Source organism: Hakea prostrata, chromosome 1, assembly GCF_041222555.1.
Source record: "Hakea prostrata isolate BN-2017 chromosome 1, UWA_Hpros_2, whole genome shotgun sequence".
Lineage (NCBI taxonomy): Eukaryota > Viridiplantae > Streptophyta > Magnoliopsida > Proteales > Proteaceae > Hakea > Hakea prostrata.
In genome coordinates, this window is record NC_142600.1 from 4,361,273 (window position 1) to 4,385,863 (window position 24,591).

At 38.1% G+C, this 24,591-nt stretch overlaps 4 protein-coding genes and 1 pseudogene across 7 annotated transcripts; 2 read left to right on the forward strand and 3 right to left on the reverse strand.

Moving 5' to 3' along the window:
* Window positions 1-6,008: 6,008 nt before the first annotated feature.
* LOC149026816 (low affinity sulfate transporter 3-like) lies at window positions 6,009-9,967 on the forward strand. Its single transcript, XM_089156470.1, has 12 exons — window positions 6,009-6,826; window positions 6,902-6,950; window positions 7,057-7,264; window positions 7,348-7,522; window positions 7,613-7,678; window positions 7,765-7,995; window positions 8,101-8,227; window positions 8,338-8,624; window positions 8,720-8,913; window positions 9,000-9,082; window positions 9,179-9,255; window positions 9,357-9,967. The coding sequence occupies exons 1-12, from the start codon at window positions 6,497-6,499 to the stop codon at window positions 9,504-9,506; spliced, it is 1,977 nt and encodes a 658-aa protein (XP_089012596.1). The 5' UTR covers window positions 6,009-6,496; the 3' UTR covers window positions 9,507-9,967.
* Window positions 9,968-10,239: 272 nt separating this feature from the next.
* LOC149026817 (putative acetyltransferase At3g50280) lies at window positions 10,240-11,054 on the reverse strand (annotated as a pseudogene).
* A 1,976-nt stretch (window positions 11,055-13,030) lies between these two features.
* LOC149026818 (prohibitin-1, mitochondrial-like) lies at window positions 13,031-15,404 on the forward strand. Of its 4 annotated transcripts, none has more exons than XM_089145847.1 (6): window positions 13,031-13,207; window positions 13,560-13,747; window positions 14,179-14,295; window positions 14,406-14,576; window positions 14,665-14,877; window positions 14,963-15,404. In XM_089145847.1, the coding sequence occupies exons 2-6, from the start codon at window positions 13,571-13,573 to the stop codon at window positions 15,155-15,157; spliced, it is 873 nt and encodes a 290-aa protein (XP_089001973.1). In that variant the 5' UTR covers window positions 13,031-13,207; window positions 13,560-13,570; the 3' UTR covers window positions 15,158-15,404. The 4 variants fall into 4 exon arrangements, with proteins under 4 accessions (XP_089001973.1, XP_089001998.1, XP_089001981.1 ...); XM_089145872.1 differs by having other exon boundaries at window positions 13,560-13,636; XM_089145855.1 differs by having other exon boundaries at window positions 13,031-13,123.
* Window positions 15,405-16,324: 920 nt separating this feature from the next.
* Window positions 16,325-17,823, reverse strand: LOC149026819 (benzyl alcohol O-benzoyltransferase-like). Its single transcript, XM_089153752.1, has 2 exons — window positions 17,362-17,823; window positions 16,325-17,245 (listed from the first exon to the last, which is right to left on the reverse strand). Exons 1-2 carry the CDS (start codon window positions 17,815-17,817, stop codon window positions 16,325-16,327), a joined length of 1,377 nt encoding a protein of 458 aa, XP_089009878.1. The 5' UTR covers window positions 17,818-17,823.
* A 4,300-nt stretch (window positions 17,824-22,123) lies between these two features.
* Window positions 22,124-24,439, reverse strand: LOC149026820 (protein NEN4-like). The gene is made up of 5 exons (XM_089145886.1): window positions 23,659-24,439; window positions 23,307-23,353; window positions 23,160-23,223; window positions 22,729-22,905; window positions 22,124-22,591 (listed from the first exon to the last, which is right to left on the reverse strand). The coding sequence occupies exons 1-5, from the start codon at window positions 24,145-24,147 to the stop codon at window positions 22,499-22,501; spliced, it is 870 nt and encodes a 289-aa protein (XP_089002012.1). The 5' UTR covers window positions 24,148-24,439; the 3' UTR covers window positions 22,124-22,498.
* Between the last annotated feature and the right edge of the window lie 152 nt (window positions 24,440-24,591).

Consider the following 24,591-nt stretch of genomic DNA (forward strand, 5'->3'; position numbering starts at 1 on the left):
TACGATCCTCCCTCAAGCTTTCATCGAGCCGGGCCATCCGTTTAAAGCCCTAGGACCCCCAGCCCAGCCCATCCCATCTGGAAAAACTAGGGTTACTAAAAATTTAGTAGTATTTGCTTATATGGGAAATTGATCTTTTTAGTATTTTGTCTTGTTGGATTTATTTCAGTCTCTTTGAAACTTTATTAGTTTTTGTAGGCTGCACGTATAGAATCTGGATCATCTCCCGGTAGAGGGCTCTCCCATATCTTCCTGACGACAAAAACCAATGGGTCCCACTGGTGGAAAAAAAGGTTTTTTTTTGTTTCATTTTTTTGAAGTTTTTTGAACCACACGAATAACACTGAATGGAGCTGTCCGGACTTGCACGTATGGTGATGAGATAGGCTTGTTTTGTTTCATTTGAAGTTTGAACCAAACAAATAATCCTGAATATATGGTTGATCAGAGCTTATCTAAAGTTCCACTTTTAAGGGGATGCAAAGGATGTCACAAAAAATAATAATGGGTTATAGAGAAAAGCCTCCCATCGCGGAAGGCCCTGGGTGCACCCATCCGGCAACATTTCAATTCCAATATTAAGAAAGCACCTGTACCAAAAAAATAATAATAATAATAATAATAATGTGGTCCTTGAAAACAAAGTACGCAATCTTCTCCACCCTCCATGGATAGATTATAGAAGTGTAGTGTTATCACATAATACTTTTAAGGTCTCTTACTCATATGTGAAGGTTTAATGTCCTGTTGTTTGTTGAATTTTGCAGCATGGTTTTTATTTGTGATTGTGGATCATCTGATGTTTTCCATAAGCTTAATTATGTGTATCTTCTTTCAAATTGCCAAAAAAAGAAAGAAAGTTGAAGATGCATTCTAGAAAGATGTGATCAATGCTTACATCTGCTTATCTGAGGATGTGTATATATATATATACTGCAAAAATCTTGAATCGAACTTCTCTTTAAAAGATCTACTACTGGGAATCATTGTTGTATGATTTTTCATAAGAAGTGTATGATTCTTGGTGCAAGTTGTAGTTTTTGAAAATGCCTCCAATGTTCATCTTTTGTAATGCTTGAAGTTTTATGAACCTGAATATATGCTGATTTCACTATATGTTTTTCTTTGGGATGAGTATCCAAATATATGAATAATTTGTCATTGGAAGAGGGATTTGTAGGATTTTCTACACCGTATGAGTGTATGACCTGACCCAGTATCTGAGCTTATCCACATCCCATTTGTGATTCTCAATGAGTTCAGCAACATATTTAGGATTTTTTGGAATTTAAAGTGGAGAATGTGTGATGATCAGCACTAGGAATCTAGCAGTCTTTATAGGGATTTGTGCACCACCTATTTTCCACTTGGATGAGAATTTGTCAAACTTGAAATATTCTAATAAAGACATTTAATTTGTCAATTACTCCATTTATGCCGACTTAAGGTTAAAGGCTACGTTTCAATTTCATGGAACCTTTGCACTTTATCATCGAAGGGTTGCTCAGTTGGTGATGCTCAATATCTCTCAGTCAAAAAGATTATAAGTTCTCTGTAGTGGTATATATAATAATCTTCTACCCCTAAATATGAAAAACTATTAGTTCCAAAAAAGAATTTCTTTGCACTTTAAAACCTATCAAGTGGCCTTTAAGGTGCCTTTTGGGAGAAAAAAATCATATAGATCTCTTTGGTAAACAATAGCTCCAAATAAGTTCTTCAATAAACTAATCATACTTATTTTATAATTTTATAATTGAGTCTCTTATTCAATAAATGAATTCGAATTCTTAATGGCTTGAAGTCCTCTGTTTTCAATGCTTTAGGCCACAAGAATGTTACCACTTGTATTTCTTTAGTCCTCATCATTGACATGAAAATATTTTCAAACTACTTGAAGGGACAAAATTGTTGTTAAGTCAAGTTAATTCAGACCAAATTGGTTTAGTCTCTTTAAATAAGTAATTTGAACATGTAATCAAATCAACCGTGAAGATTTAAGAAATATAAGTGAGAACATCCATGAGAGTAAAAGCTAAAAAACAGTAATTTAAGAGATTTAAGAGATACAAGTGACAACATTCTATGTGACCAAAAGCACAAAAAACATAGGACTCAAGCCATAATAGATTTGGATCTTAGCAATTTTTCAAAACAATCAAAAGGACAAATAATTTGTCTTTCTTAAACGATCATTGAATTAGAAGAGGAAAAAAAAAAATCCATATATCATCTGGTAACATGAAGAATATATTCTCCACCGTCAAAAGAATTCATAAATAAATAAAAAAAGAGCAGAAAGAAGAAATCAACTACAGACACATTTTTGACCATCAAAGTCTTGAAATGTATTTTAGTGCAACAGAAATATGTCGTATCAGTTTTTGTATCTAACACGAATACATATCGGCTGGTGTCAAACTAAAAGTCGATGAAAAGCTTTTTGGGCCCATTGAAGGAATCTTGGAGTTAGCGCGGTGAGGGAGAAGATTTAATGTTTTTTGCTGGTAATAGCAGAAAAGCGGAATCTGGCTATGAGGAAAATCGTCTGCCTCAGCAAAATGGGAAAGTCCTTGAACTGAGTGGTGATGGTGCTGCGCAGATGTACATGTTGCTGTGGCGCATTGATGCATGTCATGTTTTAGTGAATACTGATATCTCAACTTTCAAGTCTCTTTCACCTGTTGGGTATGTTTCATTCATCTGGTCTTGGAGTTTTGCTTACTTCAAGGAATCGCGCTCATTAAGAAATGAAGGAAATAAGCAATTACATACCCTAACATAGGGATCGAACAGGTTGAACAACTTTTGGGGTACTTGAGTAGACTTTTGTATCGTTACTTTTCTAATCCATTCAATAACTGCCCATCACTCACTCCTACTTCTTGTCACACAACAACTGTTGAAAAGCCCAAAGATCTATTAACCAGCACTGTTTGGTGTAAAGGAAGTGGCAAAGGTGGTGTCGGTTATGTTCTGCAAAATCATAAAGGAGAAATTATAGGCTGATCAGAACATGCAATTTTCGGTGCCTGGAAGGGAATGCCCATCTGAGTTCTGGATTGATGTTTGCACCTTTAAAAGATTGTAATCATTTTTTGGTAAAGTTTGATTGTAAAATACTGGTCCAATATAAACAGTGCTTCTAGCTCCCCTCCCCTATGCTTAGTTCCTCTAGTGGAGGATATTAGGGAGTTAAGCTCATCTTTCCTCTCGTGTTCCTTTTGTTTTATTCCAAGAGCGATAAACGCAATTGTAAATTGTAGGTGTGAAGTTGCTATAATAATTACAACAAAGATGTGTCAGTTTACCAAGAATAGAACAGTAGCACAGTTGTTGAGAAGTTCTAAACTCCTGTGAGAAGCAGGTGAAGACGTTTGTGAAGCCCAGCCCAGCCAGCCATTCTGAAAAGCTAGGGAAGTAAACGCTCATCTTTAGAAAATTATTTGTGTTAACTTTATTAATTGTAGGGGTTAACCGTAGGTTTGTAGTCGGTGATAGATAATTATTCCTCTTTTAACCATGAAAAAGAAGAAAAAAAGATAGATAATTTTTCCTCCGCAGATTTTAAGAATGATCAAAAGGTGGTCAACCAGTTGAAGAGAAAAAAAAAGATTTTTCTCTGAGTTTTCTTCGCTTTTAAAGTAATATAATAATAAACTCTGTCATCTTTATCCAAATACGAGTCCCTTTCATCAAATAGTGAGAGAGAATGATAAATGAAAATTACGTTACGCGTCTTATTAATTACTAAAAGATACATAATGATTCGTAAAAGAAAATACCGAAAAGGTATAATTGCTTAGATCTTTTCAGTATTTTGTCTTCTTGGATTTATTCCCAGGTTCTTCGAAACTTTATCAGTTTTGCAGGTTGGACATGAAGTAGTGAGGAAGAGTGAAGACGACAGGCTTGGTTTGTTTGATTTGAATTTTGAACTGAACAAATTAATGATACTGAATTATTGATCAGAGCCTTATCTAAAGCTCCACTTTGAGCGGCTACGATTTAAAGTGATTTCCCCAAAAATTATGCTGGTCTTGAAAACAAGGCATGGATGGAAACACATCTCTACCCTGCAAAAATGATGCTGCTCAGCTCAACTTGACTGTGTGTGATTTTAACCCTTTCATTTTTTATGTGGTGGGGGAAAAGTGAAGTGTATTAGCTATACATATGCTTGGAAGGTCTCTTATTCATATGTGAAAGCTGAATATTTGTTGAATTTTGCAGCATAGTTTTGATTTGTTATTGAAGAACATCTGAAGTGTTTGATGACCTTCGGTGCATCTTCTTCTTCCCAATTGAAACGTTGAAGATGCATTCTAGAAAGATGAGGTCAATGGTTACCTGAGGATGAGTACATATGCTGCAAAAAGTCGATCGACCTTCCCTTTTTCTTTAAAAATTTACTATTTGGGAATTTTTGGTGTATAATTTTCGATAAGAAGTATATGGTTCTTGATGCAAGTGATAGATTCTATTAATTTTTCAAATGTTCATCTTTTATAATGCTCGAAATTTGATGGGTCTTGCATATATGCTGATTTCACTTTGGGTTTGCCATTTGAGATTAGTTTCTAGATGTCTGAAGAGGGATTTATTGGATTATTTTTGCACTCCATCGATCGGCCACCAGTGTCTTAGCTTATCTTCATCTCCTTTATGATTTTCAATGAATTATTCAGCTACAGATTTAGGATTCTTTGGAGTTTGGAGTTTGGAGTTTGGAGTTTGAAGTAGAGAATGAATGATGATTAGCATCAGGAATCCATAGCCTTTACAGGGGTTTGTACAAGTGCAACACCTATTTCTCAATTGGATGGGAATTTGTCCAACTTGAAAGATTTTAGTATCTTTATTTTATTTGTCAATTACGTCATGGGTCAACTTAAGGTCAAAGGCTTTATCTCAATTTCATGAAACCTTTGCACTAACTTAATTCAAATCAACACGGTTTAGTCTCTTTAAGTAACATACTCAAAATCAATGATCAAGATTTAAGCAATAAATGTGACAACATCCATGTGACCAACATATAGACCTGTAAACGGATCGAATTCGGCTCGAATACACTAGCATCCAAATTCAAATTCACCAGAAATTTAGAGAAGACATTTGAATTCAAACCCAAAACTTTATCGGATATTCGATAAATTATCCGATTATTGATTGGTGATTGTCAATTTTTTTCTTCTTATTTTCAATTTTCGATTAGCCGATTTTCGAATCCAATTATTAACCCTTTTTCTGGAGAAAAATATTTAATACTTATTCCAACCGAATAATTTTTTATTATTCGATTACCGATTATTGGTTTATTAATCTAATTATCATCTATTTTTAGAGAAAGAAATGTTAACTATTTTATTCTATTTGGATAAATTTTTATCTAGATATTATCCGATCCGAATCCGGTTGTTTAGCGGACCGGTACAAACATTTTTCGATAAGTAAATTTTTGGATATGGACACCCTTAAACGAATACGAATACGAATGCGAATTCAGAAGTAGATAGATTTTGACTATCCATTTAGAGGTCTACCAAAAAAAGACTCCAAGCCATAAATAGATTTGGACGTTAACCAATATAACCAAATTTTCCAAGACAATCAAAAGGTAAATAATTTTTATTCCCTAAAAGATTTATTTTTAATAACCTGAGGAATATATTCTCAACCATCAAAAGAGTAGAAAAAAAAAAGAAGAAATAAAAAATCATCAAGACAGCAGAAAAAGGCAACATACTTCAGACATATTTTTGGCAATCTCAAAAGTCCAGCCACATCCGTGATAAAAATTCATAAGGTCTGTAATTAGATTCATGAATCCAATGTACGGATTTAAAAAGATTACTATTGGAGATTGGAGCCCACTAACATGGATACAGATCAGTAATCAGTTTGGCAAGAAAGAGGAAAAAAAAAAAAAAAAAAAAAAAAAAAAAAAACATATCGGCAGATGGAATGTTTACGGTTGACGTTATCTTCTTGTTCTTCTGGTTCACTTTTAATTTTTGACCACAACAATCTCTCTACTTCGTTGAAAACGTTTCTTCTCCATTGAAGGAATCTTAGACTTATCGCGGAGAGGGGAATATTTCATTTTTTCTGGAAACGGCAGAAAGGGAAATATGGCTATAACTTAAATGGGAAGTCCTTGAACTGACTGGTGATGGTGCTGCACAGATGTACATGTTGCAGTGGCGCATTAATACATGTGTAGTGAATAGTGAATACTGATTCCGAATCTCTCAACTCTCAAGTCTCTTTTGCAGTTGGCTTTCATCTGGTCCTGGAGTTTTGCTTACTTCAAGGGAATCGCGCGTGATTTCATTATCTCCCCCACCCCAAAACTCAAAAGTTTTTTGAATGGCCGTCTCTGTCGAACTCAAAAAAATTCCAGAATCATCAGGCATTAGTGACTAGCAGCTTGCCTATTTAAAGGACTCCTTCACAACCCACATTTCATAAGCTCAGTTCATGGTTTGCAATCATGAATCCTTCAGTCCATGAAGCTTCCAATATTGAAGAGCAAATCAACATTGAGAACAGCAGCCGAGCCCAAAGGACCCAGTGGGTGTTGAATGCTCCTAACCCACCTAGTCTGTGGCATGACTTTGTAGAGTCGATTAAAGACAACTTTTCCATTGATAATGGAACCAAGCTCTACTCATCTTCAACCCACAAGGAAAAATGGAGATTTACTATCTGGGTCTTAACGGCTTTGTTTCCGGTACTTGATTGGGGTAGGAATTACAATTTCTCCAAATTCAGGAGCGATTTAATGGCTGGCCTTACTCTGGCAAGTCTCAGCATCCCACAGGTGAGACTTTCCGTTCTTTTATATTTCCATTTTCATTCTCACTTCACCATGTCATGTTTTGCCATATTTTTGTAGAGCATTGGATATGCTAATCTAGCAAAGCTTGATCCTCAATTTGGGCTCTGTAAGTAGTTATCGATTTTACAAACTTGAGAAACTAATTAACTGTGATTCTGCGTACATATATATTGGCCCTTGATTATGAATATTTGTGGGTTTGTTTGGAGTAGATACTAGTGTTGTCCCACCTATTATCTATGCTGTGATGGGGAGCTCAAGAGAGATAGCCATTGGACCTGTGGCTGTGGTCTCTCTGCTGTTATCTTCCATGGCTCAGAAAATAGTGGATCCTGTGAGTGACCCCAGTGGTTACAGAAGGCTTATCTTTACTGCAACTTTCTTTGCTGGCACATTTCAAGCTGCTTTTGGGTTCTTCAGGTGGGTGTTGGATATCGAGTTAAGAAATGATATACTTAAAACAATTAAGGTGATGTCACTAACAGATGGATAAATGCTTGCAGATTTGGATTTCTTGTGAATTTTCTTTCACATGCAGCCATTGTTGGGTTCATGGGAGGTGCGGCCATTGTGATATCTCTGCAACAAATGAAGGGACTATTTGGGATTAGTCACTTCACTGATAAAACCGATGTGATCTCTGTCATTGGGGTTGTTTGGAGATCGATTCATGATTCAGTAAGAATCATACAAATACATCATTCATATTTTAACTAATTGCTGCTCATGCTGAATCTAATACTCTGCTTTTTATCTTTTGAATACCAGTTCAACCCTCTGAATTTACTAATTGGATGTTCTTTCTTGATTTTCATCATGATGACCAGATTCTTGGTAAGTTGGCTTTTGTTAATCTGGAACATTACTATGTTTAAATCAGATTGAAATTAAATTTAATGGGAAAATTTTACTCTGATCAGGGTAGAAGAAACAGAAAATTCTTCTGGTTACCAGCAATAGCTCCACTCGTGTCTGTGATCTTATCAACTCTCATAGTGTTCCTGACAAGAGCAGATAAGCATGGAGTTAAGATACTGAAGCACATTAAAAGAGGCTTGAATCCTACTTCAGCAGGTCAGATACAGTTAGAAGGCCCACTTGTGGGGGAAGCGGCTAAGATTGGATTTATTTCAGCCATTATTGCTCTCACGGTGCTGTCTCTATATTGCTCATCTGCTTATGATGAATAAACACTTTTCATCAATAAAATCCAAACCTGCATCAATTTAGCTTAACCAATTGCTGGGTACTTTCAGGAAGCAATGGCTGTTGGGAGATCGTTTGCATCCATAAGAGGCTATCATCTTGATGGGAACAAGGAAATGGTAGCCATGGGGATGATGAATGTTGCAGGGTCTCTAACTTCATGTTATGTTGCAACAGGTATGAAAATCAAAAGCTTAAGCTATTAGGTGGAGAATGTTGCTGATGTGAGATTGTTTACCTTCGTTTTCATCATTGGCATTTTTGACCTGCAATCTTGAATTAGCCAGGTTCCTTCTCTCGGACGGCAGTCAATTTTAACTCTGGCTGCCAAACAGTGGTGTCAAATGTTGTGATGGCAGTGATGGTGCTGATATCATTGGAGTTGTTTACTAAACTCTTATATTTCACTCCCATTGCCATCCTTGCATCTGTAATCCTTTCTGCAATGCCTGGATTAATTGACATCAGAGAAGCTTACAATATATGGAAAGTGGACAAACTAGACTTCCTTGCTTGCATTGGAGCTTTCTTCGGGGTGCTGTTTGCATCAGTTGAGATTGGTCTTCTAACGGCGGTGAGCAATTTCACCCCTTCATTCTATAATACAATTACTTGCAGCATTTTTATGAGTTAACAGACACTAGCCCTGTATGGTTTGGAAAATTGCAGGTAACCATTTCCTTCATGAAGATCCTACTAAATACCATCAGACCACACACAGCGGTCCTTGGGAGGCTCCATGGCTCTGATACTTTCTGCAACATTGCTCAATACCCCATTGCTGTTAAGATTCCCGGCGTCCTCCCAATCCGCATTCACTCTAACTTTTTTTGTTTTGCCAATTCCAATTTCATAAGAGAAAGGTATAATGTACTAGTTTTTGTTTTCTCACTACTTCAAACAGATAAGATAGATAATGAACAATTCATTAACTCTGTTTTTGTTTTAGGATAATGGGGTGGGTGATAGCTGAAGAACAAGAAGGGAAACCAACAAAAGGGAACATTCAAGTAGTAATCCTTGACTTATCTGGTATATATTTCTTGTCTTATAGATGTCTAAACGATTGGGTTATCTGAAGCAATGTTTCAAGCTGGTGCTGAATGGTGGGTTTTATTCTGGTGGCAGATGTGATGAACATTGACACATCAGGGATTCAAGCTCTAGAAGAACTGCGAAGCAATTTGGTTTCTATGGGTATAGAGGTAAGGCCTAGCTTGATCTTATGTTTCAACGCTTCTCTGTATTGGTTGACATCTTCCCTTTCTCAAGCTAAAGTTTCCAAATGTTGATTGTGCTACTACAGTTAGCCCTGGCCAACCCTTCTACACAAGTGATTCACAAGTTAAAATTAGCCAAGTTTGTAGAGAAGATTGAAGGAAGAGTATTCCTTACAATGAGTGAAGCTGTTGACGGTACAGGTTGTGGATCTACAGAGCTAGGGATCATAAAGTGATGAGATCTAAATACTGTAGCTATACAACATCAGCCAAATAAGACAATTAAGAGAAGCTAAATTAATGAGTTCTGTATCTTTTTATGTGTTAAAAGATAAGGATTCCGTTTAAATCTTCTGTTTGAAGTCAATTGTTTTTGACATGATTAAATCTTCACATCAGCTTGACAGCTTCCTAACCTTGCCTCTGGGACCCTTTTTACAACTGTAGGGTGGAAGGAAATTCGTTACTGAAATCCGTGGAGAACTTGTATGCAATAATGAGATTTGACTGATGATTTAATATTGCGAGATTACATCACTTATATGGAGATACGACTAGATTAGAATCTGTCGCATACCACGTTATTTGTAAAAGTTAAGGAGGACTTGTAGCCTAACTCATAATCTGTTCCTTAATGTATTTGGTGTGGCTGGGAAGGCAAGATTGCATCTTCAAACTCTGGGTCGGACTCAAGGGCACTCATAGCCTCTGGAAGAAGGCTCACCTCCAAGATCACACCTCCTCCTTGAGGCCTTGGGTATGAAACCACTCTCATCCCATCGGGCTTGTTGTCAATCCCACACCCTCTGGCCTCTGCCCTTTCCCCACCAAAATCGCACACCCATAGGTGAGCCTTCAATCTTAACCATGGAGGAATGGAAGAAATTGCTGAACTGGTAGTTCCAAGGCCTCGTCAAACAAGCCACCACAGATTTCCTTATCTTACTGTCAGTCTGGCCTTCCACAGCTTCATGTCATTGCAATGCTAGTGTTGCACTCTGCATTGACCTTAGTTTTGATTTTTGAGGGCCTCCATGAATTGGAGTGAGAAACAGAAGAAAGTGTCTTGGAGCGCCATTGGTGGCTGGTATATATCTGTCAATGAACTCATCATGGTGTGAGAAGAGTAAATTGATAGGGCCATGGCCACCAAGAAACCACTGATCACCAGCGTCTGAGAACTGGTGGGTGTGAGATTTTATCATGTTCTCCCTCTCCCTTTGACCATTTTTCTGCGCACCTCAGCCCATGAATAGAACAAATTCCAGAAGGAAGTGCCATCACCTACAACACGTACGGTTGAAGGAACATGCGATGAAGATTGCAACTACATCTACTATTTCTCTAACCTGCACAGCCAGCAAAGGCAAGGTGTGCCCATCGTAGCTGTTAGCTTCACCGTGATTTGCAGAGAGAATATCTGCCACGCCACGGTCATATTATCTGCAACAGCGTGGACAAATTCCATTCCTGGGGTATGCTTACAATCGATTGAAATTGAGCAAAACACTGAAAATGTGGGTTGTCTTGTTTATGAGTAACGAGATGGCCGGTCAGGGGGAAGAAAATATAGTATGCGCGAAAGGGATTTCTTAAGGTGCTCCATAATCTTAACAGAAGGATCTTTGGTGGTAAAGAGAAGACCCTTCTGCATGTAATGTACGTTAAGCAAGGAGAGATCCCACTGGTTCAAGTAGAAAGGCTTCTCTGATTCTTCTGAAATGGACGCTGTTTTTACGAAGCATCTTGAGATGTGCCGAATTGCAGGATCATTCGCCATTACTGGGTCGATTTTCTCTACACAGGAGTGTAAACAGAGTAATTCATCACCACCTTGATTATATAGGGTTCCAAACAACTGCTGAAGCAACCACTGGGCGTTCATATCCATTTTACTACCAATTTACCCAACTGTAGAGCTCTGTAGACAATCTCTCCTGCAAGTTCGGCAGTCTTGCAGCCATGTATGTCCATTTGGAATATTGACTTTATTGTTAGTGTGATTGTACTGTTTGAACCGTTGATTCTCGGACCCACCATAAAATCGATCACAGATTAGCCAAAATTGTTAATGTATTAGTTACCGTCCCAAGCGTAAACATGCTTAATAGTTAAAACGGTTGCCGGTTGTTTTTCTGTCACTTTCAACTGTATCCGTGGTTTATAGAAAAGGGTTCGGCCGGTTCAGTTAAGCAGTTGTTTTTCTGTCCAAGGGAATAGGAAAATTATTATTATTATTATTATTATTATTATATGTTGAAAAAATTGCAGGAAAAAAGGTGGGCAGCAACAGCGACTTCGATCTTCACATAGAGGGGGTGTTTCTATAATTCCAAAATCAGTGTGGAAGGCCATTTGGTCATGCCAAACATTGCCCAAAATTAATAGATTGTTGTGGAGATGTTGTGTGGATGCTATTGCAACTGGAGATGCCTTGCAAAAGCGACGTGTCCCATTAGATCCATCATGTAATCATTGTGGAGAACTTGAAATAGTGGGTCATATTTTTTGGGTAGTAGATTTACGAGAGCCGTTTAGTATGGCAGCTCAACTGGTTACTCGCTAATGCCAGGTTCCTCTCCTTCTTTATCTGATTTTATTTTTGAATGGTTGAGTTTCAAGAATTTGGGTAAGGAGGAGTTTCGTGCAATCTGTACAAGATTTGGTTTCATATTATGGCATATATGGCTTGTTCGTAATTTGTTGATCTTTCGACAAAAAGACACGCATCCGATTGTGGTGATTCAACAAGCATAGAAGGCTGCTGATGAATTCTTGACTGTATTGCAGAAAAATAAAGGAAATGATAGTTATACGGTGAATTCTTTACATGAAGATAACAATTTAAGTTAGGTGTCTTCTCTTCTTTTTTCTTCCCAATCTATATCTACAGTTCTTACTGTATTATGTGATGCTAGTTTTACAACATTTGAAGAGCAAAATGAGATTGATTATGCTTTTCTTTCTCCAAGTGGAAGTCTGCTGCATGCTGTTTCGGATCCAAAAAAGATTTCATCTTCTTTAATGGGTGAAGCTTTGGGCCTTCGTGATGCTCTTCAAGATGCTATTCGAAGTGGATATAGATGCATTTAGATATGTTCTAATCAATCGATTATCAATTTCTTAAATGGCATCAATTAGTTTTTAGATTGGGATGTTAGTCTTATTTTAGGAGATATTTTAAGGTTATGTCAGGATATTGATGTTTGTAATTTTCTTTTTATTTCAAGAGTGTCTAATGCTTTAGCAGACACCTTGGCTAGGAGGGCCCAGTCAGTGCCGAGTTTGACTGTTTGGCCCGTTTCCTCTCCCTGGCTAGTGAATTTCTTACCTCCAGTTTATTCTTCTCAGTAGTTTTTCTTTTATGAATGCAGTTCTATTACAAAAAAAAAATACAATGGGTGCGAGACTCCCCATTGACAAATAGAAAAATTATTTACCAAAAATAAAAAGGAAAAACAAATACAAATATTCGATTACGTAATCTTATCTAGAAAAATAAATAAATAAATAAAATTTTATCTCGGTCCTTAGTGGTCCGTTAAAAATTTAATAGTAGGATTCTTGCATAAATTACGTATGATCTCTCACAGCGGAGCAATTAAATATATTCCAACTTCAAGACTTCAAAGGTGAAAGGACCAAAAGTGTGAGGTTATTTAATACATTCTATTATTAACCAATTATCTTTTTTTTTTTTTGAAACCATATATTAGTACAAAAAATGGTTAATTTTTTTCCTTTCTTGCGGAACACCCTTTCTCCCTTCTTCTACTTCAAGTCTTTTTCCAAGTTCTCTGGCGGTGCTTGTTGAAGCGTCAAGAGTTTCTGGGTGCTGGTCTCGTGGTGAGAGGTCTGGACTTTCACTCTCTGCTTCATTTTTGAAATTTCCAAGCTCAAACTGTAAACTCTTCCTCTAGGAATTGAAGATCATCAGGTACTTGTTCCGTAGCAGCTATTTTTCCGATAATGTATCGATTTTGTTGATACTGCTTCATGTAGGACATGAACAGAGCTCAACTTAGTGATTGACTTTGCGCCTCATGCTCTGTTCATCACCTTCCTTCCTTTCTTTGTCATCAAGCTGTACTGCCTTCAAGTTTATTATAATCGCATTCTCAAACGGCATTATTATCTACCAGTTCAACAGTAATGAAGTTCGAATCACATTGGCGATTCGTTGTTTATTAATGCCATTTAGGGACTATGGATGACTACAGCCTTCTGTTCTTTTGATGGATTGAAATTTTTAATGTTTTTGTAGTGACATCAAGTTTACCTTCTTGTAGATTCTTAAAAGATGAAATTCAAGAATGTTAAAGTTCCAAAGGTGCCAGGGGGAGGTGCTGCTTCTTCTCTAATTAAGGTGGGAGTTATAGGTGGCCTTGGTCTGTATGCAGCACTTAATAGCCTTTACAATGTGGAAGGAGGTCATCGAGCTATTGTCTTCAACCGTGTAGTTGGTGTTAAAGACAAGGTCCTCCTTTCATTCTCGCTTTCCTACTCTTGTCTCTCTTTAATCCCTATTTGTTTTCTTTACAGACAAGCTATGCCCTTGTTTATCATTGTTGGTTGGCTATTACTCGTTTCCTTCGTTGTTCTCAAAATTTTCCTCAATTTTTCTCTCTAGTTCTAACAATTTTCTATGTCCATTAGTTTCATTTATATAGCTGCATACCAATCCCTTGATTGATTTTTAAGTTTTTATTTTATCCTGAATTATTTATAAGGATTATGCTTTGGGGTTGTTTCGTGTTAAGGGTTTAATTGATTGGGTTCTGTCAGTTTCACTTCATCTATACTTGGTGGAATCCAGATCCTCTCCACTCAACCTACCCGTTAGACCATTATTTTTGTTAATTAGCAATTGCAATTTATTATTTGCTAATGTTATGATGTTACTTGCAGGTTTATCCAGAAGGAACACATCTAATGATCCCATGGTTTGATAGGCCAGTGATTTATGATGTCCGTGCACGTCCTTGTCTTATGGAAAGTTACTCAGGAAGCCATGACCTCCAAATGGTAATGCTGTTCTATTTTCTATATTTTGTTATTCCTAGATTTTGCCCGTTGTTTGTTCATTTTTGGGCTTATTAATTTTGTCTTCATTTCAAAATTGGGATTTTGTGCAGGTCAAGATTGGGCTTCGAGTTCTTACACGACCTGTGCCAGAGAAGTTGCCTACAATCTATCGGACTCTTGGGAAGAACTATAATGAAAGAGTTCTGAATTCCATAGTTCCTGAAACCTTGAAGGCTGTAGTAGCACAGTACAATGCCAGCCAGCTTATCACTCAGAGAGAGGTAGGTTATATATGGGTGCTTATGGAGTTAGCATGTTAAATTTGTTCTTATCATCCTGAATGCTATGCTTAGATTTTATTTTCTGTAGGCTGTTAGTAGAGAAATACGAAGAATATTGACAGAAAGGGCAGCACACTTCAACATTACCTTGGATGATGTTTCCCTTACTAGCCTTACCTTTGGAAAGGAGTTTACAGCTGCAATTGAGGCTAAACAGGTTGCTGCCCAGGAAGCTGAGCGGGCCAAGTTTGTGGTAGAAAAAGCAGAGCAAGACAAGAGAAGTGCTGTTATCCGGGCACAGGTTACTCTTCTGTATCAGTCAGTATAGTGTTATCAGTCTTTATAGTCATCTGGGTTCAACTTATATTCCATGTTTTTGATACCAGGGAGAAGCTAAGAGTGCGCAACTTATTGGTCAAGCTATTGCAAAGAATCCAGCATTCATCACCTTGAGGAAAATTGAAGCTGCAAGAGAAATAGCACATACAATTGCATACTCTGCAAACAGGGTTTTCTTGAGTTCAGAAGACCTGTTGCTCAACCTCCAGAAGATGGATTTGGAGACCATGATGAAGAAATAAATGCTCATCATAAACAACGCGGTTCACATTTTTTTTGTTGCCAACAAGATTTCCTTCTTATGCTGGTCTGTCATTGGGTTGAGACAATTTTCCTGGTAATTTTTCTTTTATGCTTATGAACGATTAACCTTTGAGTATTTTAAGAAGAGTTGGTCCGATTTATACCCATAAAAGCGTTTCTTTGGAATTGTAAACTTATATCCTGGACTTGTTCATTGATCACAATTCCACCCATATGTGTTAATACGCAGATATGGTTGTTTTCAATGTAAAACCAACTTATGTTCCCAACCTGTGTCATCTTCTTCCATTGAAAGTAGTTGGGGGAAATCGTCCCTATCTGTGCCAACATTGGGTCAGTGCTCATTTGAAGCATAAAAAGGGTGGCAATTTTTGGTTCCATGAGTGTGGCAGGGTCACGGGGGTCAGGGCTCTGTTTCTAGAAGCAGAAGCCACTCTCTCACAGGCTCCATTTCCCTCGATTATATTTCAAAGTTGGGAATGCCTGCAGATTATTTGGTTATTTTTCCTCTGCATTTTGGGTATCCATTTACATCCTTAGTTTTAGTTGTATAAATTTTACAGTAACTTGTTTTGGCTCCTCAAAAATAGATGTTTTAAAGCACAACACTCTACTTTATGTTTGAAAAACACAGACACCCCAAAATTAAATTTTCATTGAACTAGTCCAACTTGTCATTGAAAACTATCAAATAATTATTAATTTTTTGTCCTTCATATTTTGATAGAAATATTTCTTGACTTAAAATAAAATAAACAGTGATTTAATGGTTTTTAACAACAAATTGGACTAATGTGCCCAATGAAAATCTAATTTTGAGGTGTCAGTGTTTTTAAGCATAAAGTGGGGTGTTAGTGCTTTAAAGTCTCTATTTTGTAAATGTCGGTGCAATTTGCTCTAAATTTTATGTAATATAAAAGGAAAATGAATGGAATGTATAATAAAATTTGATGAGCAAATATGAAATGTTTTGGATTTAGCTATGAAATTACCTAATATAGTAATAAATACAAATGACTTTATTTTGAAGCATAAAAAGTTCCTTTACTTCCTTTAAATTTTCCTTACAATCAAACTAAGCCTAAGAAATTTCAAACAGGCAACAAAAACAACTTATTATGGTGACCCGGTACGTCCATGAAACACTATATGGTACCAAACGGAAGCTCCTTGATCAGTCTCTCAATCTCCGTCACAAACCTCTCCATTGCTAGCCTAGGCAAACAAACTGGCACAACAATCCCGTCTTTCCCGATATGGTCCTTGAAAGGTATGTAGAAGCTGCAGAGCACAGGATATGGTTCTACATCCCCCTTGGCTACACCACCATACACAGCTTTACCCCACCCGAAATCCACGTCTCCGAATCCGATACGTCTTAAATCCGAAACCATATAAGTTCCCACCTCTGTTAAGTGGGGTCGCCCCTTCATGACCAGTAGATTTGCCACCGATCTCATGTACTCTTCGGTCACCTCGGCTTTTGCTTTCTTCAACAACTCTAGCGCATAGGCTATCGGATTTTGACATAGTTTTGCTGCTGTGGACACTGCCGCCGGTGAAGCCAACACATTCCCATAGTATCCAACCGGCAGCGGTGGTTGGAACCTGGAACGAGCGTTGACGTAGAAAATCATATGCATCTCTTCGTCCGGTTCAGGTTGCAATGCAATTGTGCGGCATCGCCAAAGGAATGCCGTTAACAACTCAAAGTTTGAACATGTCCTTAGGTGGGAAGGGAGATGCTTCCGCAGCGCTTCCACCTCAGAGGAGCCGAAGAAGAAAGAACGTTGGGCCATTTCTTCGCCTTCGAAAGGGATTAATGTAACTTTACCCTTCCTCTCAGCTGCTTCGTCATACTCACGGTGCAAGAAAGTCACACCTGATGGCTGAGGATCCTTCGCGTTGAGAAGCTCTCTCTGCCACACCGGTGGCACTGAAGGAGCTTGTGAACCTCTTGCAATCTCACCCAAGGCTGACATGAACTGAACCAAGCCAACAGCATCACTAATGGTGTGATTCAATCGAAGAGCGAAAATGAATCCACCACACATCAGACGGGTTACCTGACATTGGATTTTCCAAGATTTTTTTCAAGATAATACGAACTGTAAAGTTTTTTTTTCAGTACTTATTGTCTATGTCATTACCATGAGGGCATGAAGTTCTTCTCACTTCTCACCTGAATAAGCAAGAGAGGGCAGCCAAGGATATCACCAGATCCAGGGACATCATAAAGCAGCTCCTCCGAGCATGGGAATGGTGGTAGCAGCGTATCACTATCACCCAACTGCTCAAGCCTCACATCAGCGTCCGCTTCGATGAACACAACACCCTCGCCGGTGCAATCCACAACTAACTTCCGGTTTTGCACTTCCCTAAGTCTACCGGCAAATGGGTAATAAAACACCAGAGCTTCTTCTATTGCCTTCCTTATGATCTTCACTGGGTCCTTCCCCATCATCTTTGCTTCAGTCCGGTACAACTGCATCACAGGAAGTTGTGAACGTAGACCATCTTGGTCGTCTATGTCGGAGAGATGTTTTAATTCGTGGGGTGTTGGTTTTGCCGGTGTGATCAGCTCCGGTTCATGTCTTCGAACCTGAAATACCATCGATGAACATGATGATGATGCCATGCAGGAAAATAGATTTTGTTGCGGGAGAATGGAGAGGTATCTGCATTTCATTCGATGACGATAATTAAGACGTTTATATAGAGAAGCACCGAGTGATGATCAAGATCGATCAAAATCCAAATATATTGTCGTGAGTGAGTTCGTTACGTTCACTGACTTCTCTCATATATGGGCGGCTTACATAGATCATCTAACTTCTCGATCTCATAAATGGATATTCTGTCGGCCTAAAGATTAGGATTGAAAATGAATAGCTAAATTCTGCACCTATGTGTCCGCGTGTCACTAAATTTAATGAGAGCTGTTCCATTTTCATACAGTGTTTCTCGTTGAACCATCAATAATAAACGTGGTTTGGATGGAATAAACCACACAGTTAAACCGGGTTATTTGTATTAATAATAATAATAAAAAAATTAAAAAAAAAAAACCTGAAAACCTAAATCGATCGAACTTCCGTCTTCTATCTCAACCTGAAAACCTAATTCAAAAATATTGGGGGTAATTGTATTACAAATTCTTCAAACACACAAAAATGAAATTGCAATACAATTGAAAAATGAAGATCTTTAGCCAATCCGGAGAGCTTGAAGTTGCAACCAAACGAACCACCGATCAATGAGGCTGAGTCACACCTTGAGTGCTGTTTTTAAGGTAATTGATGCACCCTACTACCAAGGGTTCTTCGCACCACCACCTCCAAGATAAAGCAACCTCCAACTAGAAGATAAGGTAGTTCTTCTAGTCCCTTCAAGGAGCCAAAAGCTAGAGCGCAACACTTAGACAACTCAAAGAAAGAAATTAACTTTGTAACACAAATAATATGAGAGTGAGGAGTGTCTCAATTGCACACAATATGCAAGGAAGGGTTGGGTTTATATAGGCACAAACCACACCTCTTCACAAGGGGAGAATCAATTCTCCACTAATGGAGAATCAATGGTTTGTCCCTCCTCCACTAATGTGAATAAAACCCTTTGACCTAACCTCCCCACTACTTGGGGAAGTAACTCTCATATTCACTTCTTTGGAATGAATAGGCTTTAACCCATTCAAAGACTTTAATCCCCACTCATGGTAATGGTCATGAATGGTCATGAAGTTAAAATGAGAAATGAAGATCAAGAGTTAGAATTTGAGTAATTCCACCATTTAAGTAAGCCCACCTCATCACCATGATCAAGACCTTTAAGACCCATGACCAATGTCATGAAGAGCCTCATAACCAAGGTCATGAAGGGCCTCATTTACTCATGGTGCCTCATTACCACCCTTACCTCAAGGGTCTCACACACAAACAAAACAATTAAATAAAAGAAATACAAAAACTAATTTTGAAACTTAATATATATATATAATATAAATTTTAATAAAAACCTAACACAAAATCAAAAGCGAAAGTGAAACCTTGCTGGACTTTCCTCCGAAAATTATTGTTCCAGCAACGGCGAGAGGACTTTAGGGGGCTTTACGTCACATTCCAGCGAGTTACACGGCTGTGGTGGTTGCTTGTTGCAGCTCTCCAGATCTAGTAAACCAGAGATCCGATTGATATATCAAATTGGGTGTGGAATCAACCACCTAAATCTTCAAGGAAGGAAGCAGGTCAGACGATCGCACTCCATGATTTTCACAATAGATCCAATAGAGATGGATTAACAAGAAAAATGAAGAAATAAATTTAACCGGAGATGGAGGAAGGTGTTTGGTAGCATAAAGGCATTTTTCGAATTGAATCTGGTGACGATCAAAGAACTTGAAGAATCCAAGTCATGCATCCCATCTAGTTCTCCATCTGCTTTTAGATTTTGATTGATAAGGCCTGCTTTTCCAAATTTTGATTCATTCATCTAATAATGAGAAAATATTTAAGAAATTTAACCGGAGATGGAGGAAGAAGTTTGGTAGCATAAAGTCATCTCCACCCTTCATCCTCTGAGATGAGCATCGTAAGGTTATAAAGCATCCAATATCGGTTTAGGTATGGACCAGCTACATATGTCATCATTGTACATGAACAACAGTAAGACTTGAATAGTCTAGCCATTACCCTCATTTTGCACTTACTCCTGAAGAACATTTTCTTCTTCATTTTCTTGAACATTTATTCCTCAAGAGAGAGACTCTGATTCTCTTATCTTAACTGACTTAATCATTGGAGGTGGTTTGCCGTCCTTAGAGGTAGATCACTCTTACAATTGTTTTGTATTCAAGAATCAGACCTGAACTAGGAACAAACCAGGCCAGGAGCTCCCAACATATTTTCACTACAACAGGAGTTAAGTTGATTATTGAGTTTTTTGACCTTGAAGTTCTTGCTTGATAAAGAAGGGTTTGAGTTTTTAGTGTTCCCCAATTGTTCAACTACTTGAAAGTTCTCAATTATAGCCTCAAATTATGAAGTAATGACTCAACAATCCATCGTTCGTTAGATTTACCAACCAAAGTTGCTACGTGGGAGTTGGGACTATAACAAATAAAAAAAAATCATAAAAGAATCTCTTTTTTTCTAATGATTTTCAGTTAGACTTTTCTTATTTCTTCTTTTCTTAGTGAGTGCATTTTAGTCCAGTGAAATAACATTTCAAAACTAAATTGACTTTGTACTTTTATATAATAGTATGATTATGATATATTCCGAAATTGAATTGGAGGTGAAGAAGGGTGGAGCCAAGATTCACATGCGGGGCACAATGACCTTTCTATCACTTGTCTTTATTCTTAAAATTTTTCTCCAAAAGAAAGAAGGTGGGGTGGGGGGAATGCTAATGTTTTGAACTGGGAAGAGAGCCAAATGACAAAAATTATTTTTTAGAAAAGGGCCTAATATAGGTAAATTTTTAAAAAATGGGGTGCGGCCATGGCCCCTTGCCCCTAAGGGAACTCTGCCCATAGATGTGAATTAATATGATAATTTCATATTTGATTCGAATTTGGTCCATTTGCATCACACTTAAATGAATTCGAATCCTCTAGGTCCAAGCCTCTCATCTGTCTGGTCTATTAATTTGATCATTGGATGGGCAACATGTGGACGGAGAAGATGGTAACTGTTGGATGCAAAGGCTGAAATGGAATCACACATTTTGAATAGTTGCCATCTCTCTGTCTATACATCTCCCATTCGACAGTTAAACAAGAGGCTTGGACAAAGAGAATCTAAGATCCTATATATGCATGAGGATTGTGGTCAGTGTTTAAAATATTGGTATCCGAGTATCAACCAAGTGATTTTAAGAAAAGTCATCTAGTATCAAATATCGTTCACATGTATTTTGGTATAATCTAATAGGAGAAAAAAAGAAAAAAAAAAGACAAATACATATCGAATTGTATTGAAATACGTATTGGTTAGTATCCTATCATGTCATTGACACTTGCTAGTGCAATCACCAACAATTCTTTTTCTTAGGATGGATGAGCATGCGTCTGATTGACCTAATGGACCCAAAAAACTCTAGAACAAAATAATTAGCAAATGAGGTCGTGGGTGGAGGGAATTTTGCTTGGGTTCAGTGCAATAAATGCGTTGGCCTATTCAGCATGTGTTTTAAGCTGTCAGATCATGCATCTCGTCATTGCTGAGACCGAATTCTCAATCTCTGGCTGAATGGTTCATCGTTGAACCCAAGCAAAATCTGGGGGTGAGGAGTGAGGACCTAGACGACAACGAGTCCGGTTCCTCACCCTGTCGGGGGAGCACAGACTGCTTCCCGATGGCTTCCCAACCACACAAACATGTGGGGCCCATAGGTGAAAATTTGAAGTTTTTTTTTTAAGTGTTTTTCATCTGTCGGCCCCACATGTTTGTGTGGTTGGGAAGCGGTGGGAGAGCAGGGGTGAGGATCCGGACTCGACGACAACCGCAGCCCAGTTCCTCTCATAAAAACGTCACATGGTTTTTTGGTTTTTTTTTTGGATCTTCTTCTTCATTACGGGTTTCCAGTATTAGCATATGACTATTTCCCTTGAAAAAATTGAAAGCATCTTCCTCGTTGCGAATACGTATCCATCAGCAATCCAGATAAGTATGAAGGTAACGTATAGTATATTCGCAGGTATTTTGTTGAAAATACCTGATCAGTTGCCGTGCCTTGTCTTATTTGATTGCTGGTTGCTTCTCTGCGTTCTGATTTTGAGAAAAGACGCAACGCAACCTATTGAGAGTCCAGAAAACTGGGAATGCACGGCAACTTGCAGACCTCAATAACTCCTTTGGATAAGAATCATAAGATTGCAATTTTTTATATAGTCTCTGCCAGTGACCGTATCCAAAGCAAATTGTGAAAAGCAGAGACTGCTTCAATAATAATTGAAATTTATTCGTTATTCTGTGAGTCAGAATAGTAAATGAATGAATAAGGAAAGAATATACAAGGAAAAACAATGTTGTTATGGATGAGACATCCAGTCAAGAATGTTTTTATGTACAAATTTGCATTGGACTTGTAGTTTGCTTTTTCTGTTGTGTTCCTTAGAGTAGCACCTTCTTGAATACGAATGTTGGGGGAAATCTCCACTTTGCATTGCAGGGAAAAGCAGCCACAAGATTCTTGAGCTTCGAGGTGTTCAAAACAAAGCTGTTCATGTTCTTCCTTTCGATCTGTCACAGTGCCCTTTAAACCTTCCAGGCAGCACAAGAAGAGTGAAGAGTCTAGAGGCATGGGAACTGTTCCTTCTGTCATCTCAACAGTGAATAAGAATGTTTGAGGCTGGTAGTTAGAGCTGGCTCATTCTGGGCTTTACACATGAGATTCTTTATCCTCTCTGACATCTGAAAGTAAAAAAAAAAAAAACAATCTTTGATTAGGGATTAGATATCCAAATCATATGTACATTGTTACAGGAAAGCAAATAAGCGTTAGACATACAAATTATATGCACATTGTTGCAGGAAATAAGCAAACTTACCCTAACAAATGGAACAGGTTTAACAACTTCTGGGTACTCCAGAGGAGTATGAGGAGTATGAGTAGGCTTTGGTATTGTTTCTAATCCATTTAATAACTGGCCGTTACTCCTACTTCTTGTCACGACTGTTGAAGAGCCCTGAGAGTTATTAACCAGCACAGCTGGAAGGCTTGACTCCTGTCAATATAACCCCATAAAAAAAAAAAAACAGATCAGAACATGAATTTGGGGGCCTAAAATGCCCATCAGAGTTCTAGAGACCAACACAGAAGCTAGAAAGTGGATTTTTTTAAACCAGAAGTGGCCTTTTGATCTCTGATATAGCATCATATATTGTGTTCTTTTAACCGTGATGCCCATAATAGAAAGAGCCATTAGGAAATTGTAGGTGTGGTTGCTATAATCATTACAACAAAGATGTGTCAGTTTACCAAGAATAGAACAGTTGCACAGTGCTTGAGGACCTCCAAGTTCATCCTGACGTCTTCTAAACTCCTGTCAGCAGAAGGTGAAGACGTTTCAGAGGTTCTATTCCATAAGATGTCTCAGGAAAATGGACAATCCATAAAGGTGCATACCTGTGTTTTTGTTGGCCAAGGCCAAAATAAGCAGCTAAGGTTGCCATCTGTGAAAGAAGTAATATTATCAGCAGAGTGTATGATCTTTTACCATAAAACAAATAGCAAAACAGAAACTGTTTGAGAAGTTTGGAGTAAACAAAAACTATAGCCACACATCAATTTGTTAACCTCCTTCCTGTTATGTTTAACTTTGAAGTTCTACTAGAATGCAAATTCAAAAAAAACCATCTAAGCTTGGGCAATATGTATCAACACTTCAAAAAATACTCTTCCAAGAGATATATTGATGCATACTGCAATGCATGAATCTGGAGACGAACAAATATTGCAGAGAAATCAGCTAATTTACCTTCATGTCACCAGCTCTCTTGCCAAACTTTTGGCTCAACACTCCCAATGAATCAATCATCCCAACGGGCACGGGAGCTGGCCTACCTATATCAGCAAAAGCTTCCTTAATCCGAGCACAATCAAATCTCTGGATGTTATGTCCAGCCCATACTCTGCCATTCAAGATGCTAAAGATCTTATCTGCGACATCCTTAAAGGTGGGAGCTGTGGCAACTGCTTTTCGCGTTATACCATCGGATCGACCGGACTTAAGTCTAACAACCGATAGGTCCGGGGGTCTGATAAGGGTGCAGAAGCTCTCCAACTCAACCAGGTTCCTTGGGCAAACCACAATTGCACCAAATTCCAATACCCAGAACTTATTTTCTGCTCCACTAGCTCCTGTCGTTTCCAAATCAAAGAAAACAATCTCCGCTCCTCTTCCTTCCCCACTCGATGAACTAATACTAGTTGCAGCCATGTCAATCTTAATCTGAGAACAAACCATTGATTATGCCTTGCCCAATTGCAATTCAGGTTCTGTAAAACTATTGTTGCCTTCTTGGCAAGGTTGGTTTATAAATAATGCAGGGGTAGGAGTGATTAATCAGAGATGGTTGTCTTGTCGTTCAAGTCAAAGTTTGGAGGAAGGAGTCCTGTTATAGCTGCTCAATTCAAGAATAACAATCACGAAAGAGATCTGGTAATTAGCTTCAGGGGGAATAAGGATAAACGACTATCAAAATCCTCTGCTGCGTTGGGTTATGTTTCCTTGGATCAAAGCTTTTAAAGTTGCTTGCTTTCAGAAGAACGCTTTTGAATGATTCAATTAGAACAGTTTACTTGACCCGTACGGTTTTCTTCCGTCAACGTTTGGTAAAGATGGAAGGAGTTCTGTACATCTCAAGCAAGTTCTGTCCGTGGATCCACGGCAGCTATTGGGAGATTCGAT

Bases quoted from the DNA above. Each gene is read 5' to 3' on its own strand.
- LOC149026816 (XM_089156470.1), top strand. From the start codon at position 6,497: ATGAATCCTTCAGTCCATGAAGCTTCCAATATTGAAGAGCAAATCAAC. The intron at 8,228-8,337 runs GTATGAAAATCA...TGAATTAGCCAG, and splicing joins TTCATGTTATGTTGCAACAG to GTTCCTTCTCTCGGACGGCA. The intron at 9,083-9,178 runs GTATATATTTCT...TTCTGGTGGCAG, and splicing joins AGTAATCCTTGACTTATCTG to ATGTGATGAACATTGACACA.
- LOC149026818 (XM_089145847.1), top strand. From the start codon at position 13,571: ATGAAATTCAAGAATGTTAAAGTTCCAAAGGTGCCAGGGGGAGGTGCT. The intron at 14,296-14,405 runs GTAATGCTGTTC...GATTTTGTGCAG, and splicing joins GAAGCCATGACCTCCAAATG to GTCAAGATTGGGCTTCGAGT. The intron at 14,878-14,962 runs GTTACTCTTCTG...TTTTGATACCAG, and splicing joins GTGCTGTTATCCGGGCACAG to GGAGAAGCTAAGAGTGCGCA.
- LOC149026819 (XM_089153752.1), bottom strand. From the start codon at position 17,817: ATGGCATCATCATCATGTTCATCGATGGTATTTCAGGTTCGAAGACAT. The intron at 17,246-17,361 runs GTGAGAAGTGAG...ATCCAATGTCAG, and splicing joins GCCCTCTCTTGCTTATTCAG to GTAACCCGTCTGATGTGTGG.
- LOC149026820 (XM_089145886.1), bottom strand. From the start codon at position 24,147: ATGGTTTGTTCTCAGATTAAGATTGACATGGCTGCAACTAGTATTAGT. The intron at 22,906-23,159 runs GTAAACTGACAC...TTATATTGACAG, and splicing joins GTGCAACTGTTCTATTCTTG to GAGTCAAGCCTTCCAGCTGT. The intron at 22,592-22,728 runs GTAAGTTTGCTT...TTTTACTTTCAG, and splicing joins AACCTGTTCCATTTGTTAGG to ATGTCAGAGAGGATAAAGAA.